This window comes from Tyto alba, unplaced genomic scaffold (assembly GCF_018691265.1).
Source record: "Tyto alba isolate M040663 unplaced genomic scaffold, T.alba_DEE_v4.0 Super-Scaffold_13, whole genome shotgun sequence".
NCBI lineage: Eukaryota > Metazoa > Chordata > Aves > Strigiformes > Tytonidae > Tyto > Tyto alba.
In genome coordinates, this window is record NW_024881275.1 from 6,866,731 (window position 1) to 6,886,904 (window position 20,174).

The 20,174-nt window shown below is 44.0% G+C and overlaps 2 protein-coding genes across 4 annotated transcripts in view; both read right to left on the reverse strand.

The window, feature by feature from the left end:
• The window catches only part of VCAN (versican), a 117,911-nt gene extending 116,509 nt beyond the window's left edge, over positions 1-1,402 (reverse strand). For all 3 annotated transcript variants that reach the window (XM_042787702.1, XM_042787701.1, XM_042787700.1), the window contains exons 1-2: positions 1,175-1,402; positions 627-680 (exon numbers count right to left, since the gene is read on the reverse strand). In XM_042787702.1, coding sequence (XP_042643636.1) covers positions 627-680; positions 1,175-1,246 — 126 coding nt within the window. In that variant the 5' untranslated portion in view covers positions 1,247-1,402. The remainder of the gene's footprint in view (positions 1-626; positions 681-1,174) is intronic.
• An 11,603-nt stretch (positions 1,403-13,005) lies between these two features.
• Positions 13,006-19,530, reverse strand: LOC122152893 (serine/arginine repetitive matrix protein 1-like). Its single transcript, XM_042787998.1, has 3 exons — positions 19,513-19,530; positions 18,654-19,322; positions 13,006-13,056 (listed from the first exon to the last, which is right to left on the reverse strand). Exons 1-3 carry the CDS (start codon positions 19,528-19,530, stop codon positions 13,042-13,044), a joined length of 702 nt encoding a protein of 233 aa, XP_042643932.1. The 3' UTR covers positions 13,006-13,041.
• Between the last annotated feature and the right edge of the window lie 644 nt (positions 19,531-20,174).

The following is a 20,174-nucleotide window of genomic DNA, read 5'->3' on the forward strand; positions in this document are numbered from 1 at the left end:
CAGAGGACATTGAGCACACTCTTTTCCCAGCGCAAGAAAACCTGGTGGCCGGAGGAATGGTCCATTCTTGTCCCCTCCTGCCACACGGGCGCTTTGTGTATTTAACACCCGCACAAAATAGCTTCCTCCTTTCTCCCTCCTGAGCCCCCTCGCACACCAAGGTGCAGCTCTACCTTCCCGGACATTCGAACAACCAGTACCAAGGGATTGTGTCAGGGGTCCCACCCCAAAGTCTTTTATTTCCTAGTTTTCTTTGTTCTCTTTGCACCGGGGGATTTTTGTGGGTCCCCGAGCATCCCTTCTCCTCTGCCCCCGCGTGTCGTTGAACTTACCCCAGGTTGTTTAAATTCACCAATCATCGCTATTCTCTCCCGCTTAAGATTTGCAGTGCAACTCTTTGTCCTTACAGGTACCAGCAGTAAAACAAACGTTTTAAATTTTACACTAGGTGTTTGCTGGCGATTATATGTAAAGAAAAAAAAAAAAAAAAAAAAAAAAAAAAACACACACAAAACAAAAACCAAACAAACAAGAAACAACCCAAAACAACAAAACACACACAAAAAAAAAAAAAAAAAAAAGAAAATAAAATAAAAACCAACCCGCATTAAAAGAGTTATAGTTACCTTAAAAGGTAGCGTATTGCAGAGATTGCAAAAAATCACAAGGTGGTGGCTAGGCTAGTCCAGAGATCCCAGTGGCCGCATGAAAGAGTAAATCCCCTCGTTAGTGCTGGAAGGAGCCGGTGGTTCCGGGGTCTCCCCTTCTCCCAGAGCTCGGTCTCCCCTCCCTCCCTCCCTCCCTCCCCGCCGGCGAGCACCTGACTCCCAGCTGCGGAGCCTGCACCGAGATGTGGGCAAAGGGAGCTCGCCTGCAAGTTCAAATGCGAGCCTCAGCCACCCATCATTATTATATCGTTGTACCGTCAGCGCTGCAGAGGAGGGGCGCTGGCTCGGGGAGAGGAGGGTTCACAAGCTCTGCAAGAGCCTCCTTTGCAATTTGCAAAGCTCCCGCAGCTGCTGGGCGCAGGAGAGCCCCCAGCGCCTGCCTCCGCGGAGCGGTGCTCCCCCAGTCCCCACCACCACCACCCCACCGCCCGCCCCTTCCTCGGGGACCCCCCCCCCCCCTCCTAGGGGCCCTGCAGACCCCAGCCCAGCAGCGGCCCCGAAAGTACCGGGGAGCCGCAGCCTGTGCGGCGGGACGGGCCCCTGCGCTCGCCCGGCAGCGGCGGGTGCGAAAGGCGCATTGTTCCCCAATTAAACAATTAACCGGGAAGAAGAATGGAGAGACCTCCACCCTGGCACCCGAAGCCGGTTGAAATGGGGAAAGTGACTGGGAACGAAATCCCTTTTTCCCTTTTGCCTCCCCGATCTCAGAAGAGGCTGCAATGAAAGAATATACTGGTGCTTGTTCCAAACTTCCCCTGCCGGTGCCAATTCACAGGCAGTCTCACATCGGCAGCCTCCCGAGCCAAGCTTCTCCACCCTAGTTTTACACATCTCCAGCCACTTTTTTTTTCTTTCTTTCTTTCTTTTTTTTTTTTTTTGTTTGTTTGTTTCCCCCCCTCCTTTTTTTTTTAAAAAAAAAAAAAAAAAAATTAGACTCTGCATTTGCTGTCCAAACCTCTCAGAGATTAAGTCATAAGCAGGACTCTAAACCATGCTCTTACAAGGGACTTTCACCAATTAGTAAAGGGTCTGCTGTACTCCTTGAGCACTCCTTTCTCAAAAGGTACCTATCTCAGTATGTGGCAGATGCTTAAAGCAGCCTTCACCAGGCACAAAATGCTGGCAAGAGCAGTGCTTCTGATGCACTACCTTTCAGAGGAGTGTGTGCCACAATACCCCTTTCTCCAGTAAGGTGTAAAACCAGAGCTAGAAAAGAAAATCCAGGAGAAATAGGTGTGTCTGATCTCACCGCTCTGGGCACGTTTTTGGCAGCCCCGGGTACGACTGCTAAGAAGAGGCAGGAGGAGTTTTCCTTCAGTGCCTCTCGCTGTTATTGTTCCAGCTACTCTGTCCCCAGAGTTATGCTGACAGCGGGTTTGAGACAAGCCCAAAGCCCTCATTTCCAAAGACAGCCTTCGGTGCCAAGTTGGAGGAGCGGGAGGTGGAAGAGATGACAGTCAAGCAGGGGGAAATGGAGAGCTGGCAGCTTAAACCAGATCAGGTTTGCGTGAGCTGTGGCCTGGGTGTGAATGGAGCCAGACTGCTGGGTGAAATCCTTATCTCACCTTCTCAGAGCTTGTTGGTCTTTTCTCCTTAAACAGGGTAAATCCGCAATTGCTTACTCAGTAACAAGGGCATTGAAGAGAGGCTGATCCCCTTCTCCCATGTGAATATAGACAGCGTGCTGCAGCCTCCCTACTACTGACACCCCCCCCCGGCACCAGTTCCTCCAGTTCCTCTCGCATGGGTCTGTCCCTACACGGCACGTGTGCCCCCTGGGTAATGCTCTGTCTCAACAGACCAGACCTGCTCCATGTTGGGGTGTGGGTTTCTGAATTCTTAAACCTCGTGCAGTGGAACAGTTGACAGAAATGCAACTCTGTGCTTTCAAGCAGGCACTATGAAGAGTTGCAGGCATATTACTGAGGGGTTTTGATGCAAATTCATACACTGCAGTTCCTATTAATCAAGGGAAGGGGGTTGTCAGAGTTAACTCTGCTCCTTGCTACCCTGGCCTTCCCTGCCCTATCGTGTGTAGATGGCAACCCTCACTGACAAGGTGGTGTACACTTCCTCTGCACAATGTTTCTGTGAAAAGAGAAAACTAGCATTGAATTTCTCCAATACCGGTTCAGACAAGCCCCTTCAGCTCTCCCAGACATAAGGGGGTTGTGTGAGATGCACAGTTAGGGCACTGTTCCCCCTTCCCATACAATCTCATCCCTCTCTTGGGCTGCAGATGAAACCCTCTGAGAACACATGCATAAGGAGGGAATCTCTCTGGGCAAATCCCCTGCTTTGCACCAGTCCCAGTTCCCTTTTCTGGATGAAGTGGTGGGACTCCTGCCACCACCCCAGGCCTCAGGAAAGCAGGACAGGGCATACCCTGTGGTATCAACTATCTCCCCTTCTCTGGGCCACCCACCAGGACAAACAGGGAACTCTCATAAATGATCAGACACCATGGTCAGATTGAAGGTAGCTCAGTTGTCCTTCTCTAGCCTCCGCCATCCGCCCCACCTTTCCAGCTTCATCTATTCTTACTCCTCTCTCTGACTTGGCTTCAGGCAGGAGGGGTGATATTTAACAAAGCAGAAATCACTTCTGCCACCCTGGTCTTGCTTCTCTATCACCTCTTGACACTTGGTCACTGGAGACTGAACAACTGCTCCTGGCAAAGGAAGGGAAGGGTGGGGGGTCAGGGACTCTGCTGTCCCTGCCCTGTGGAGATCTCTGCTCTCCTACAGAGCTGGGCTATGAGCATCTTCTTGCAGCTGTGGCTGCCTGGGGAGCAAGCGGGACAGCCCCAAGAGTGGAAGTTGCAAGCTGCCTGTGTTCACTGGGGCATTCGTGGTGTTGGGGATCCAGCTGGAGAGCTGGCCAACCCTCCTGGGAACGGAGATGACCCGAAATTTTGGGAGGGTAGGGGCGCTGGCTCTCTTTGCCTACAGGCACCACCGAGAAGCAACGAGGAGTTAAATACCGGGGGCTAACCCAGCCTCAGGTCTCCTTGCTTGCATCCATTCTTTCACGACGGGAGAGAAAAGAGTTTATTTCTAAAGAAAAGACCTTCCCCCCCCTCCCCACCCCCTGAACGCCGGAGCCCTGATGGGAGCAGGACGCCCAAGCCGCTCATTCACGAAGCTGGGAAGAAAGCGGAGGATGAAGCAACCACCCCCTTTTTTCCCCCCCCGAACTCCCCCCCCCACCTCCCATTCTCATTCCTCCTCCTCCTCCTCCTCCTCCTGCGGCCCGGCCCCGCTCGCCCCGGGCGCGGAGCTCCCGGCGCCCCCGCGGAGCCTCCCGGCCCCGGGGCTGAAGGCGCGGAGCCCCGCGACGGGGGGAACGGAGCCGCCCCCCGCCTCCCCTCACCTTTCCGGCGGGGGAAACCGAGCGTAGGCGACAAAGAGAGGACGCAGACGAGAAGCCGTGTGTTCCCCCCCCCCCCCCCCCCAAATCCCTCCTTTCCCCTCCCCTTTAAGCGTTAGGGGGTCGTTTGCATCTGCGGTGGGATGGAGGTTTCTGGACAAGGGGGGAGACTTTCGGGCTGGTGAGACAAAGGCACGGGCGGATATAGTGAAGGTGGTCACAGAGGCCCCCCCAACACCCCCCCCCCCCCCCCCCCCTTCCCTGTGCGGGGTGTGCTCCTGCCGCCCGCCAGAAATGTGGGGCCGGGGTGGGAGGGAAGAGGAACTCATCCTGGGCATCCCCGGCCCGGGAGGGAAAGAAAACCCTGAAGGAAGGAGGGTTGGTTTACACAGGAGACCCTCAGGGCTTTTGAGAGTGGAGAGAAGGGTTGGGGAAAGTGAGGAGCTGATCAAGCTAGGAAAACAGACCTCAGCAACCCGTAGGTATTTTCATCCCACTTTATTTAACTCTCCCATTCTTCCTCCAGAGCTAAGCTTTCTGCACTGAACCAAAACCGTCCAGAAACGGGATCTCCTTTTCTCCCCTCAGAGAGACCATGCAGACTTCATCCATGAGTTATGTCAGAGGCCTGAAACATTGTCTAATTTACTGTGAACGTCAGATATTTTTCTTTGTAAATATTTTAGGCAAAGTAGAAACAGTAAACCTTTGCTCAGGCTGCCAAATGTCTCCCATGACAAATCATTGTTTTCAGATGTTCAGATTTGTGTGAGAAAACCCAACAAAGGGAAAATGTTTAGGCTTTGTCTCAATCCTAAAGCAATATCATTGGAGAAAAAAAAAATCCTGCTAGCTACATCGTAGTCCTGAGATGATGAAAAATACTATTTTCATTACACACTTTTTAAGCACAGGTTTTATGTTACTGACTCAACAATGATTATCATTTAAAATGTGAAACACAGACCCTAAATGGTTCTTTATAAGAAGCCATTGTTTTGAAATATCTGAAATTAATTAGACCGTGGCTACAGCCAATGTGCAAATATCAAACTGAACATCTGTGGAAAAAAAAGCTTCCCATCACTTGAAAGAATATTGTGAATCTGAAATACAGTCTATCAAGGAAAAAATAACTCATTTGGCATAGGTTGTCTCAAGCCACCTTTTTTGACTTTACAGTCACATTTCCTTCATCTTTTTCTACATTTTTTTTCTCTCTTTTTTTTTTTTTTTTTTTTTTTTCCTGAGCTGCTATGTGTGAAAAGCCTTATGTGAAAGTCAAGGAAATAATTCATGTATTTTAGATGCCAGCAGAACTAAGGTCAGTTCAGGCAAATCAAAGATCCTTGCAAAGTTATTCCACTTGGCCACTAGCTCTGAAGGTCTAACTTCCCATTCTCATCTACTTGCAAAGGGCTGTGCAATGCCGTGCTGAAAATGAGTCCATCAGTCCAGTTTTCCTCTTAAAGGTACAGAAATGCAGGCTGCTTCCTGATTCTGCTGTAATTCAGTTATCTAAAACCCAATGTGTTTTCAGAAACCACAAAAACTTTCGAAACAATAGACTTTTGCAAGTTCTCAAATTCTGTGTTTAAGAAAATCTTTTCCCAGTCCTTCTCTTTCCTATGCTTCAAGTCAAATATGTTTTTAGAGCCAAATTAAAACTCTTCAAAGGAGGCAACCTTAGCAGCAATAACTGTAGTGAATACAACCACTTTCTCAAATGAAGGTCTTGACAGCTTATGTCAATGTTTCTTTTGTGGCAAAACCCTTCTCCACCTATTTTTACTCCATATTTCTGCAGTGGACGAGAGAGCACTCACCTATGAAAAACTATGAATAGAGTGTTTCATTTGGTAACAGAACAAACCACAATTGATGGTTAAGTATTATTTCTGCATTAAATGTAATGATGCAGACATAGCATTATCTACACTAAGATAGTCAGCTTCCAGGACAGAGCTTATCAGGAGGAGGTCCGGGACATGGAAGCTTTCAGCAGCACTGGACGATGGGGAAGACAACAGTATATTTTTCTCCTGTGTTTCAATGCCGCCTTCCGTTCTGCCTCGGTGTTTCTACTCTGACTCCAAGGACAAGGGGCCACACTGAGATGTTTGTACTTATGCTCCCACAGCTAGTTCCACCAAAGTCTGCGACGGAAAGCTGGTGGCATTCCATTCTGGCTGGTGTAAGCCAAAGTATCAGGCTCTGTCTTCAAGTCAGTCTCAAAAAGCGGTTTGCTTTATGCAGCCAGATCTGACTCTTTAAAGAATAGTTGCTTTGTAATTTTGGGGAGGAGTTGTTAGGGTGGGCAGGTCACTGCTGAGGTCCTTCTCAACGCTGATCCCTATGAGGACCATACACAGGACAAGACAAACAAGGGGGAAAGAAACTAAGAAACTTATCAGCAAGGGCCGTCCTGACCCATAGTCAAGTGTTGTGTTAATCCGTACTGTCCTGGGCTTCCTCTGATAAACTCCATCCTGGACACGCATTATTTTTGTTTTGATAACTCTGTGGCTGTATCGTAAGCTTTAGTGCAGAAGCAATCCTGAATACTCAAATGTGGTTTTGTTTGCTTACTGTTACCAAATGAAATAAGCCTTTCATAACTTCTCTTTTTTTTTTCTTTTTTTCTTTTTATGATATGAGGGTACCACCATTGTGCAAAGAATAAACTCGCTGGGTCTGGTTCCACACTGATAGGGCAAGCTCTTGAAATGGATTAAGAGAGATTTTCTTAACTAATCTCTTTTTCCTGGGCCTTCTCATCCTTTGCTAAAGCAATAACAAACATTCACAATGTGATTAATCCAAAACCCACTGAAATCACTAGAAAGATCCTGCTGGCTCCACAAGTGTCAGTCAATACTTTCTTCTTTGCTGTGTGTGAAGGGGAGCAAAGAAAAGAAACAGATCAGGAATGTCTGAAAAAGAGGAGAAAAGGGAGATTTGCAGGTTCTTTCCTTGTCCTCCATCATGCAGGTAAGTCTCTACTTTTCTTCCCTGGGGTCTCCTTTCTGCAGATCAAAATAAAAAGGTGGAAAATTTGGTAGCCATTAGCAGGCAAGGAAAGATGAAGACATCCCCGTCTACAAGAACTGTCATAATTCACCTTGAGAAAAAGAGAGTGTAAACAGTTTGAAAGAGCTGAGTCAGGGCTGTTCCTGACATCCTACATCTTCTGGCTGGCTCTCAGACATGGCCAGGATAATAGCTGTGACACCTTAATTTGAAATAAAGCAAATAAAAATGAAAAAGGAGTCTGCATTTATGTCTTGCACAATTTGTAAGATTCTTGCAAACATTTTCCCCCCAAAAAGATTATCACTTCCTACGTAGGAAGTTATCCTTTTTTGCTCAGTGGGGAAAGGATGGGTATAAAAGCAGAGAGAAGTACTCAGCCCTTCCACTGGAGGACCATTTCCCTTAGGTGCTGAGGAGCAGATAGAGCTGCACATGGTCTTGGCTCCTGCCAGAAGCTGTGATGGTTTCTCTGCTCTTCCCGCTGTGGGTCCCACCACTACTGACCCCTCAGCACAGCCTCCGGTCTTTATGCTGCTGGAGGAGACCCTCTGATGAAAACTACCCTGCTTTGTTGGATTTTTAAAAAAAAAAAAAAAAAAAGAAAAAGGCCTTAAAGCAGGAAATGTAGAGCTCAAGAAGCTCTTTTACATTTAACACAGAACATAAATTGTGGTGGTAGCAGAGGAAAATCTGGAAAGAAGAAGTAACTTTGCCCTGAAGACCCAATGCGCAAACAAAAATAATCAAAGACAGAAAAAACCTGTTATTTGTAAAGTAACCTCACTGTCTGAGAGATAGATGGGCTTGGTGTTTTGGGAAGCCTGGAACTGCCAACAAGTGAGAATCCATTTGTGGGGTACACCATGAGCACCAGCACCCTGGTCTGCAGCTCACACCTCCTCCACCTCCTCCATCAGCTGCGGCAGGCAGGTACAGCAAACAAAGACACCTCCCCAGGCGAGCCCTGAAAGCCAGGCGTCAGGCAATACTGATAAAATGCTTCTGCAGACACAAACTCCGGCATTCTGCCCAAGGAGCCTCAAGCTCCACATCCCCCCCACAGTGTTCCCAGGTCTCTGTCATGAGCAGGTATCAGCAGGACTCGGTTATAACCAAGAATTGCTCACCAATTTTTGCCATTCTGTTAGGAATGATCAACTCCTGAAGGCAAATGCCATTATTATGCTCTAGCTGCTGAAGGAAGGATAAAAATAAGTGTTTCTGGTATCCAAAGATTCAGTGAAACATTTCCTCTGTTGTGGTGAGTGGGGTCTCCCAGGATGATGGAGAACAGGCACTACTTTAGTGTTCATAACATTTGCTATAGGAGCTAAAAAAATGCTCTTTTTAGTATAAAATTAGACAAAAGTACCATAAACTTTGTGAGACTTTTCCGTACTAGTGCTAGTGGACCTACCACTGCTGTTAGCCTTGCTCAAGAGTGGAACAGAGGGGTCCTCTTTTCTATTTTGAACAGGACACCTGGCTGAGTACATGCCATCAGCACAATAGCTCCAGCAGTTGACATTTCCATGCCCAAAGTGCTTAGATAGCAGCTTGTGCTATCTCTTCTGGGTGGTGAGTTTGCAAACGGGGTCAGTGATGTGCTCCAGAGCAGATAAGGAGCTCTCACGCTGGGGGCACAACCTTCCCCAAGACCCTGTGAAATCTGCTGCTATACAGACCTTTTGTAATCACTGCTGGTCCTCTCTGCTGGTCCTGACACCAGTAATGGTCCTGTGAGCCAAGAAACTAGGGTGACTGCGGTACAATAAATACAGATAAACCCACCTGCCTGGTATTCTATTTGGAAGGATGAGAGGTGATCCAGGTCTGCTCATATTTGGAGAGGATGCATTTCTTTTTCTTGTCTTTGGCCTCAGCTACATTATTACACAGAATATTCCAAGAAAAGCCACTTAAGAAGAACCTGTTTGATCACCTCCTTTATAATTTTTTTTTTCTTCCCCTGGTTCAGATGCGCAAGGGATCAGGGAAGCTGTGGTTTTAAGTGTTTCCACTGAAACCAATAGCCATGTTACCCAGTAGCATACCCAGTTTAGGAGCTTTTGTGTCTTTCCTATTACCAGCAATGCAGGATATCACACTTTTTTGTATGCAGTCGATCAAATAGCTAACCTTTTGAAGATGGTGACAGCCACCCCAGGGACCATGCTGGACATCGGATGATAGAAGAGATCATAGTTTTGGTGGAGTTTGCTTCTTGCAGACTGCCTCCTGGCTAGTACCCATCAACTACTCCACAGTCCAAAAATGTATAGGGTTTATCAAGGAAAGCAATGTTATACAGAATGTGTAAGTTAGAGGAAATCCCACAGCGTGGAAGCAGTAACCCATAGCGAATCTAAAACTGGCTGGTCCTCTGGCCATGCCTGCTGCATGCCATCTATGATCAAGCTGTTAGAATAAAGCACTTGGAAGTACAGCAACCTCCCTCTCCTGCATTAAGTTGTCAGTGCTGCAGACTCATGTCAGTCAGTCCAAGAGGAGAGTGGATCCCCCCAAAACACTCCAGGGGAGCAGCTGTAAGTAGCTCGGGGCAGGACGGTCTTCCTGCTTCTAACCATAAAACCAAACTTTTGCTGCAAGGAATTTGAGGAGCCATTGGGGCAGCAGAGATGGAGAATGGGCCTGGCAGCAGCAAGCTGAAAGCACCCTGAGGGATGAGGTAGCCTGATCACAGGAGTAGCCTGTCTTGCATGTAGCCAGACAGAGCTAAAAGGGGTTGTGGAGCTGCAAGATACCCTGAAACAGAAGAAACCAGGGGACAGCATAGCTGAAGGAGAACGAGTGTCAAAACAAACTCCACAGAACAACAAAAGGCAGGAGAAAAACAAGTGTTTGTTTTGCTCTCTGTTTGCTTTTTAATGAAAATAGGCGGGTCAGTGTTTGAGAGTTGTTAGCATTTCTCACTGACCTGCAGCTGGTGCATTTTTCACCCACTTCTGTCAGAATTTATTTGAGTTTGGTACTGAACGCTGATCAGACTTTGCCCCTTGCTTTACTTAGGCTTGGAATTGCTTATACAGCAAACACTCTCTGCTAGGGTTCTCATTAATCCACTTCTTTGTTGAGGTTTCCTAGAGGAATTCCTATTTGGTAAACCAAACAGAATTAAAAGGAATGCATCTGCACTGGGGGATATCCATCTTGGGTCTCTGGGCCTTATTGTCCCGCCTAAATTAGACTGAGAGGCCCCTCGTGTTTGCCTGGTGCCATGTTTCCCATTGCCACTTGATAAAGAATTAATAGCAGTGTATTAGCCCGGAGTATTTATCCGACCCGCGGGGGCTGCAGCAGGCAGCGGCTCCCCGCCACTAGGTGGCACTTCCCCTCCTACAAATTACAGTAATTAGGCCGAACGGCTGGTGCCGCTAATGAACGCCGCCTGCCACTCTTCTCAATCGGCTGGAGGGGATGGAAGCTGCCGTACAATATTTTTTATTAAAAAAAAAAAAAAAAAAAAAAAAAAAAAAAAGGACTGGTGAATATTCTCCAGCTCGGCTTCTCATATCTGCTTTTTTTTTTTTTTTTTTTTTTTTTTTCCAGGCACTCAGAGAGAGCTCACAATGATTTCTTTGCCTCTGCATTTGTTTTGTTGAAACTTGTCAGCCTCCTACACGTGTATAAAGTTGGATCCTTTCCTCTAGAGATAGTGTTTGTTATTGAAAACAGACAACTTTCAGTCCCAATTCAACATTCATTCCTTCTTTGTTGCCTTGGTATCAGACGCAACCAATACGCCCTGAAAGAAGACAAGACAGGAAAGCCAATTTGGGCCTTCCAGCTACTCCTTTCACAGCACCAACAGAGAAAGTTTAAAATGAGTGAAAACTTCAGAGTCTGGCCCAAGAAAACTTATATTTATTTAAGAAAAAAAAAATAGAGCCAGGTTTTACTGTGGATTATGTGACATTTCACCTTGTGCTTTAAGTTTCTATAAAGCCTAGTTTAGGTCAAACTGATTTTGGCAGAAAACCAGGCATAACTAAGAGCTTCATATAGTTTCCATCTGAAAACATAAATCAAGCAGCAGGCTCATGGACAGCCCAGCCAAGGTTTGCTGAATCTTACAGCTCCAGACAGTGAGGCTTTCAGTGAATGTAGTCTGATACATAGTTTTGGCTATGATATGTAGATATGTAGTTTGTTTGTTTTGCAAAGCATCTGGGTGCGAGGAGAGGAGGAAAGATAAGTGAAATGTGGCTTTTTCCAAGCTCAGAAGCTGCCCCCAGCTCCTTGGTTGCTGGTGAACAGTGGGCTCTTTTACACAGTCTTGAGTGGCTCGGCGGAAGCATGTGGGATGCAAATGGGAAAAGGTACAAGAGGGTTTATACATTTTTTTGATGTGTGCACAGATGTATTTATACTGTATCATCTGTGATGCAACCAGATATCCATTCATACCTGCACAGTCCCATTGCCCCTTTCACTTTTTATCTGTCCATCTTTGTTAGCTCCATTTTTTTTTGGTGAACTTGGAGGCCTTGATTTTGCTAAATCTTGCGTGCCTTTTTGTTCTCAGCCACTTTCCTCCGTGTTTAGTGGGACTGCTGCCTGAGGATCCAGACCTTAGTTTGCAGGGCAGTGACTGTATGTTTTTGTGGAGTGCCTTGAGATGTTCAGTTTAATAGAGCTATTTGTATTTTTTTAAAAACAATGAGAAGACATAATTTCGTATTTGTGAAATGGTTTAATAAGCTCTCACAGGCTTAAAGCAACACGAAGGCTTAAACAATGCTTTTTCTCAGAATTTTCTCATTTAATTGTAATTTTGTTTTTGCACTGTAAGAGCCTGAGTGGTTTCTAGCTAAACCCTTCACATAGTGTAACCTCTGCTGATTGGCCCCCACTCCCTGCACTACCGTAATCATTTCCCTCTGATTCACAGAGGGCTGAATTGTTTCTGCCTGTGAGTATCTGTCAGGATTAATGCCATTTAAAACTTCCTAACATATTCCAGTCCATACTGCTGCTTTCAGCATCATACTGAAGACCTTCAGTGCACCCCTTTTCGTACTACAGTTTCCGTGCCTTATTAACAAATACTAATTATGCATACACTGCAACAGTTGCCTTATATGCAGCCCAGGTATACAAGATGGGGAAAAAAAAAAGAACAAAAGCTCAGTACAAAATGCTGGACGGATAAAAGGTAAAAGCATTTTCATACCTACAGTATTTCAAAGCTGACAGAAAAAAGCATGCTCCAGTTTGTGAATACAGGGCCGAAGCCGAGGGTTCTGATGGTGGTGAAATCCTTTAAAAGTGATCTGTGTCTGAAGACCAGAAATTGTTCATTGCTGAGGTTGTTGTATTAACTGTGATTTTTCCCTGGACAGGCAGTGGGACTGCTGAACATGTGAAAGGGCTGTATAGTTGCTGGACTGCATCACGAGACCCTACAGGGAAGTGTTCTGGGGTCAGTGGAGGTCCTAGATCCCTGTTAGCCCCTGCTAAATCTACTGCTGTACTTGTCAGCAGCAACTGGAGAAATCTTCCCATGAGCTTTGCTTCTTCTCTCAAAGTTTGCCCAGAGTCTTCTGTTCATACATGTCTTTCTTGAATGTATAACATATCTGCTTCCTTCCAGGGCCTCTCCTTCTCTTGGGCAAACACTCCTATTTTGACTTAAAAGCTGAAAAAATCCTGACTCTTGGTTTGTGTTTGAGTTCCCACACACCAATGCTTACAGTATCTCAGGGTGCTGATGGAGAACAGGATCTGAGGTCTTGTCAACATCTATTTTCACAGGATCGTTCTTCAAATTCCCAGTGCTGCAGAGTAGCTGATTGTGTCCGAGGAGCATTCAGCAGCATTAATTCTATTTCTGAAATCATAATCACTTCCATCAGCACGAGGGAGACTGAATCATGGGTGCTAATACCGCCGTCACACGTATCTTCTTGACAATCGTTGTTCCTCTTAATTAAATTAAGCAACTGTGAAACTAAAGAAAGGAGGGCTGAACAGGGCAAACAGAGGAAGAAAAGGTTTTTACTTTCATTACTTTGTGCTAAAACTTTTTACAGAAGCTTTTCTTTTGACATGAGAACAAAGCTAAATCAATCCCAACAACAACAACAACAACAAGCTAAGCAAATAAAGATCTCTGAAGCAGGAAAGTTGAGGAAATCTTTAGACTGTTGGATTTTTCTTCATTCTTTTGCAGATAGTAAGTGGTAAATACAAATTAAGGACCTAGCTCAAAAATGGCCCCTAAGATATAAATTAGTAATAAGCTATTCACTATAGTTAGGGTCACAATTAATATACCTGTGGAATATGTGTCATCCCTGAGACAGCTCCCCAGCAATGTCCTGCTGTTGGAATATGTTAACTGTCCAACTACAGATGATCCTTGGGTTACTCATTGACTTTTAAAACTGGAAGTAACATGAATAATATGGATAGAAATACCTTACATGAAATTCTCTACATAATTTTTGCATAAGAGTTAATGATTTTTGCAGCAAAGCAATAAGAAAAATTTAAGTCAAGAAAAAAAAAAAAAAGCTATTTCTTATGTGCTATAGCTCTTCAGCATTCATTTACAGCCTTCACTTTGTCAAAAGGTAGCTGGCACCTGCCTAATGGTACCAGACTCTAGATCCTGGATGAACAAAATAACTTACAGCTCCCTTACCAAACAAAAGAAATATGTTGACAGTGCTTACGCTTCTGTAAAAGGAAATCTGAAAGCACTTAAATAGAAAAATCTGAAATACATGTTTTCAGGGCCAGGCATTTAAGCCTCCCCAGAAGGCTGTAATAAGCTCTTCACATCATAATGCAATTATTTTAATAGACTAAGATCAGATGCCCTCTTTGTGTGAGTTCATGCACTCATGCCCACACATACAAGCACCACACACTTCACCTATCAAGAGGACTAATAGCATTCCCTGGGTTTTGTTATTGTGTGCCTATTACCCTTGGAAAAAAATACATTAACATTCAGTTCAGGCTCAGGCAAACTCTGAGTTTGCAAGCTGAAAGCTGAGCGCTGATTTGACTTAGGTAAGCTTTGAAGAAAGGCAAGATAAGGTAGCATTAATCTCAGTAAGCGAGCAGTTCTTTTTGCCTGAAGGCAGAGAGAGAGAGAGCTCCTTTGGGAAACTGGAGACCACCTGGGCATTCATCCTATCGGTCCACAAATCAGTGTGTTAATAGCATGTGTACAATAGCCTGTCAGAAAGAGCAGAAGGTATCTTTGAATGGTGCCTCTACAGAATGGTCAGAAATGGAATGCTGTTTTTTTTGTTTTCCGAGCCCATCCTCAAGATAGGAAAAAATAGTTATTATTTTAAACACAGAGGAATATAGCCCAATGCAATAATTTCTCAATAGTCCTGATCATTTTGTATCATTAGAGTTAGATGTAGGTACTCACACAAATACACTTTCATGTGTACAGGTGAAATATTTTTTGAATGAAGGATTATTGAAGGAAACTAGTTGTTTTATGGGCACAGCCAATGCTGATGACTAGTTCAGGAAAATTATCACAATTTTAGACTGAGATTTTCATTCTGGGAGATTGGGCTATGTATCTATCACCTGGTCAGAGGAAAGACACGAGCAGGTTCCACAGACTCCTATGAAAAGCCCAGCTATAGTGTTAATGTAAGGACTGGCCCAATAAAAGTGAGCTCTTAATTGAGAAGCTGTGATTCAAATGCACCAATACCACAACTCCTGCTGGCGTGTAGCATAAAGGAGCTTTAGTTCAACTATGGATCACGTGTCCTTTGGAAGGATTTGATATTAGAGACCTTCTGCTTATGTATTACCCATATATTAACATTTCTACTGCCATGCAGCAAGTCACACAATAATGTTTTTCATATTCCTAACTTGAAAAAGTGCTCCCACATACAGAGCAATTCCATTATTGGGTCCTCGATAGCAAATGAAAGCTCTTACAGAAAAGGACTTACACAATGACTTATTCAGATTAAAAGTTGTACAACTAGCCCTTTTTTTAGAGCAATAGATACTCTATTAGCAGCCAGACAAACTAAAAAGAACAGATATTTTAATATTGTAGTCATTTCTAGTTTTATGTGAGGCATCGTCCACTAAATCTTAGCATTCATTCCCAAAAGCCTTTCCACTTACCCATCCTTGACCTACACCCATAGTAGTATGTAATAGGTGACCTATCTCCATGGACAAAATGCTAAGCTATAACTATTCAATATCTTTGTACACTGTAGGAACACAGAAGTGGATATGGTATAAAATACACCTCACCACTCTAACTTAAAGAAATCAAAACTACAACATCTGTTCTTTTATTTCTCTAAGTGCATGATAAAATATCACTACATTATCACTTCTCAAACAGAAGCATTTGGAGCTTGAGGGAGCTTCATGTCTAGTGGGAAATACATTAAATCATTTGGGAGATGGTCACCTGGCACACAACTGCTGTAGAGCAACAATACTGTATTTCTTCCATCCCTGCGCAATAACTTAAAACCTTTGCACCTTGTGTGCAATGTTTACAAGGCAGCCAGACTGAAAGTAAGAGTCAAATAATGATGGGAGGTCATAGTGAGTAAGCACTAAGCAGAGAGTGTATCTTTGGAAAGCAAGGCAGATGGACGAACTAAAGTCACGAGGCACATGTAGCATGTGGGGGAAATACATGAATTACAAGGGCGTGTGGTAATTTGTGGAGGAAATCTGCAAGGAGGAAGATCAGATCAGCAGATCAAATTCAGATCACTTCAGCAGGATCTGAGCATACATAATCAACACTCACTGCTCTCTGCACAATGTGTGATTTCAGCTTTATTCTTTGTCACACCAAAACAGTGTGACAGACACCTGGCATGACTGTATTGAGATGTCATTGCCATTGCATGTTGGGGCAAAGAAGTCAAGATCTTTTGGTAATGAGACTGAGCTAGTCTCTCACCTGCAGAAAACTTTTTGGCAGGCGGTTGCCTTTGTTCCTGTTCGAGCACTGGGTTATACCGTCATGCATAGAAAAGACCGTAGTTTGCTAGCAGCCATGTGTATATAGAAAAAAGGGACCAACCCCACTTTGATTTAAAAATTACATTCCATCTTTTGCCATTTTTTTCTCCTTTAGCAGCTTATTCTCTAAATAGTTTCCTACCCAGATTTGAGGCACCAGTGTGCAGAATTATGACTATCAGAAGGCTGCCACAAAAGACATGAGACAAGTAGCCCTGGTCCTGATGAGCTCAATCAGACTTTAGTGTTCCAATTTCTGCAGGCTTTGGGGTCATCAGCACATGGTAGCTGAAGTTTTTGTTCTCTTCCTTTTAATGTCGTGTTTTTATAATTAGCCTCACACACCGCTTATGCTCAAGTGTCACATTTGTGGTGCTTATGTAGAATGTCAATGCAATAAATAATACAAAGGGTTTACTACATAGGGCTCATAGAAATGTTATTGCTGTCTTTTTAACATGTATCATTTTCCACTGACTTACTATGATAATGTAAAGGAAATGCTTATATTATATAATGTGATAGCATTTTCAGTTGCTAAAGAGACATTTTAAAGTTGAAAATGTCAGAGGCATGGGGACATTAGAAATTAGAATTTCGGTGTTCTCTTTTCAAACCTATTTGAAGAGGAAATAAGTTCAGCAATCATAAATTTCCACTTTCTTTTTATTGTTGTTAGAAATGTCTCTGCCTACAGCCCAGTCAACAGCAATTCAGTTGTGATTCATGGTTTTAGAGCCTGAATTATGACAAAAGAAGTCATAAATTGCAGGAATTATTTTACTTTAAAGATGATGGAGTATCTACTCTGACCAGAAGGCTTTTAATCTATTATATTTCTTAAATAAATATGCTTAAGCAACTAATCACTTGCTATTAGCACTCTCCTATGATCACTTCCACTAACATAACACTGTATTACTTAAATAAACTGGCAATGTGCACAGGATAGATTTATGAGACTTAATTTCTTAGCTCACACTTGTCTCTTTTGCATTCAAAACAAATCCCAGAATGTAGCTGTTGGCTGATGTTTGTAGAACCCATTTGTTTCATAATTTGAAAGCAACTATAATATTTGTCAGCCAGTTTTTGTGTGTATGTTCTGCATGCTAAAAAACCCTAAACAACTAACAAGATAAGAACAATGCCTCTGGATAATATGATAGCATTGGAAAACACTTTATTTTCATGATGACACATTATCTATATTACTTCTGCTGTGGAAAAGGTATGGCTAGTGCCAGCAAAAGCTTTATACCTCTGCTCAGTTACAGAAAGTCTAACTGGTATAAAAAGAGAGAGTCCCAAAGGGATCTCTGATAAGTCAAATTGGCAGATGTCTGCTAGATAGATGTCAAGTACCAAAATTCTGGTGGTTTGCCACCAAAAATGTGCCCAAGCATGTCACATTTTAATTTGTGTAATAAGCGTGGAGTACCCATCAGTTGGTGTTAGTTAATGCAAGTTATACATCAGGCCATCTGAATAAAACCTATTTCAAGTATAAAAACAACAGAAGGGAAATTTAGCATGAGAAAGATTATTAATGCTGATGGCAAAAGATTTAGCCTCTAAAGCAACTCTTCATCAAAGATGACCTCACCTCTGAGATAGACAGTTTCTGTCCTTCACCTTTCCTAAATATATTCAGAAGGCTCCAAGGGCAGAAGAGTCAGGATGTCTGGGGAGGATGGGGAAAGTTTAAACTATCCTCATTGCTTCATTCAGATAAATCCCAGCAGCTCTACTGGCACTTCTTGCTTATAACCAAAGTTAAGGAAAGAACAGGTTTTTGTTTGTTTGTTTGTTAGTTCTTTTAACTGCTAGTTGAAAACAAACAAAATAAAGGATAAATAGAAAAGAAGACCTTTATTTCAGGCTAATCTAAAGTTTATTGTTTTCAGTCAACTCAAAATTTACTTTGAGATTGAGCAATATATTCTCATCCTTAAAAAATAATTTTGGTTTGGATTTAGAATTTGCACATAAAGAAAATGAGGAACAAAAATCTAGCCCGAATGGAAATCCCCAAAATAATCTGAAGCAATGTTTGGACTTCTGTTTCCTTTCTGTTTCCAGTTTTTCCTGGACTTTGAGGGAATTTTTATAGGACAAACAACTTGGCAAAAATTGAATTTTAATTTCTAAAATGTTATTATATCACCACATCTGTATGTTTCACAGAAAAATTTTTTAGCCTGTTCCAACAAACTAATCCACTAGACAGAAGTGTCATATGGCAACCAAAGTAAATACAGCTCAGGAAGGCAGTTATTTCCCATTAATAATTATTCCATCAGGCGGAAGTGAAAATAAAAACAAATTCCCTATTTGATTGTAGGGCTTTATTTTCTACAAGCAGTGTTTCACTCTTCTACAATTACTATTTTCAAGTTCATTGGATTTATAGGGATGCGGTATGGCATCAAAAATGTATACAGAGGGAACTTGGAAGCAAATCCAACGTTTGTTTGCCTTAAAATACCATGCTGCAAACTGTGGCGTGCTAGCAGCTGATCCACAAGAAACAGACACCCAAGCCCCAACCAGGCCGCTGTGCCACGGGCTCACCTGGATGCGGCCGCAGCAGCGGCAGCAGGAGAAGAGCCTGAGGCTGGATGAGGGCACTGCTGGCGTGCTGCTCAACCAGGAGGGAGAGGGTGCTGGTGATGCTCGGCAGCATCCTGGGATCGGATGGTTTGTGCTGGGTGTCTGTCTGCAAGGATCGGGTGGTTTGTGCTGGGTGTCTGTCTGCAAGGATCGGGTGGTTTGTGCTGGGTGTCTGTCTGCAAGGATCGGGTGGTTTGTGCTGGGTGTCTGCAAGGATCGGGTGGTTTGTGCTGGGTGTCTGTCTGCAAGGATCGGGTGGTTTGTGCTGGGTGTCTGTCTGCAAGGATCAGGTGGTTTGTGCTGGGTGTCTGTCTGCAAGGATCGGGTGGTTTGTGCTGGGTGTCTGCAAGGATCGGGTGGTTTGTGCTGGGTGTCTGTCTGCAAGGATCGGGTGGTTTGTGCTGGGTGTCTGCAAGGATCGGACGGTTTGTGCTGGGTGTCTGTCTGCAAGGATCGGGTGGTTTGTGCTGGGTGTCTGTCTGCAAGGATCGGGTGGTTTGTGCTGGGTGTCTGTCTGCAAGGATCGGGTGGTTTGTGCTGGGTGTCTGTCTGCAAGGATCGGGTGGTTTGTGCTGGGTGTCTGTCTGCAAGGATCTGTGGTTTCAGGGACAAAGGCGATCTGCACAGTGTCTTTCAGCGGTGTGAGACAGTCCTGCCCGTGCTCCAAGCTGCCCTCTGAGGCTGTTGTCGCCGAAGCTGAACTGCAAGTACTGCCTCCTTGCAACCTCTGAGAGCTTGCTTGCCTTTACAGGCAGTTTAATAATGTGTCTCATGGTAGCCACTCCTCTAACACATTCTTCAGAGGCATCTCTAACCAAACCTGGCGCTGTGTATCCATTTTCTAATACTGCTGCAGGCTCTGTGGCTTGTATATGGTTTCTACAGGCGCTCCCTACCAGCCCAAGGTTGTCTATTCATTTCCTTCAATCTCCATTGGGAAACCACTGTTTTGTGAGAGCTTGCTGGTAGTATTTAACTGAAAGGTTCATTAGGATTTTTTCTCTGTCTTGGACCAGTCAGTCTGACCTTGGTAAGAAAGAGTTCATTACATACATTAGATGATCTGCAGTGGTTGAGTAGTAGTCATGCATTATAACATCCAGTTTAAGAGTAAAATTTCCAATGAAGAACGAGAGTGGTTTTGTTATTTTAGAAGATGAATAACTTGACATTAAAGTTATTTCATCTTTTTTTTTTTTTTTTTTCCTTTTTTTTCTTTTTTTTTTTTTTTTTTTTTTTTTTTTTTTTTTTTTTCCCAAAAGCAGGCCTGGTTTGACCCTTCACTCTGCATGTAAACATAGGTGATACCTGAGAGAAATACTAAATAGAAGCTCAAAGTTTTTTACTATGACCTAAGCCAGCTGTTGCTCTGTCACAATAAAGCTTGGGTTTTGGACGGGAGTTACATAGCAGGGGTGGCATCCTGGAAGGATCAAGTAGATGTTCAGGTTCGGGTCTAAACTTTGTAACAGGTAAGTTTAG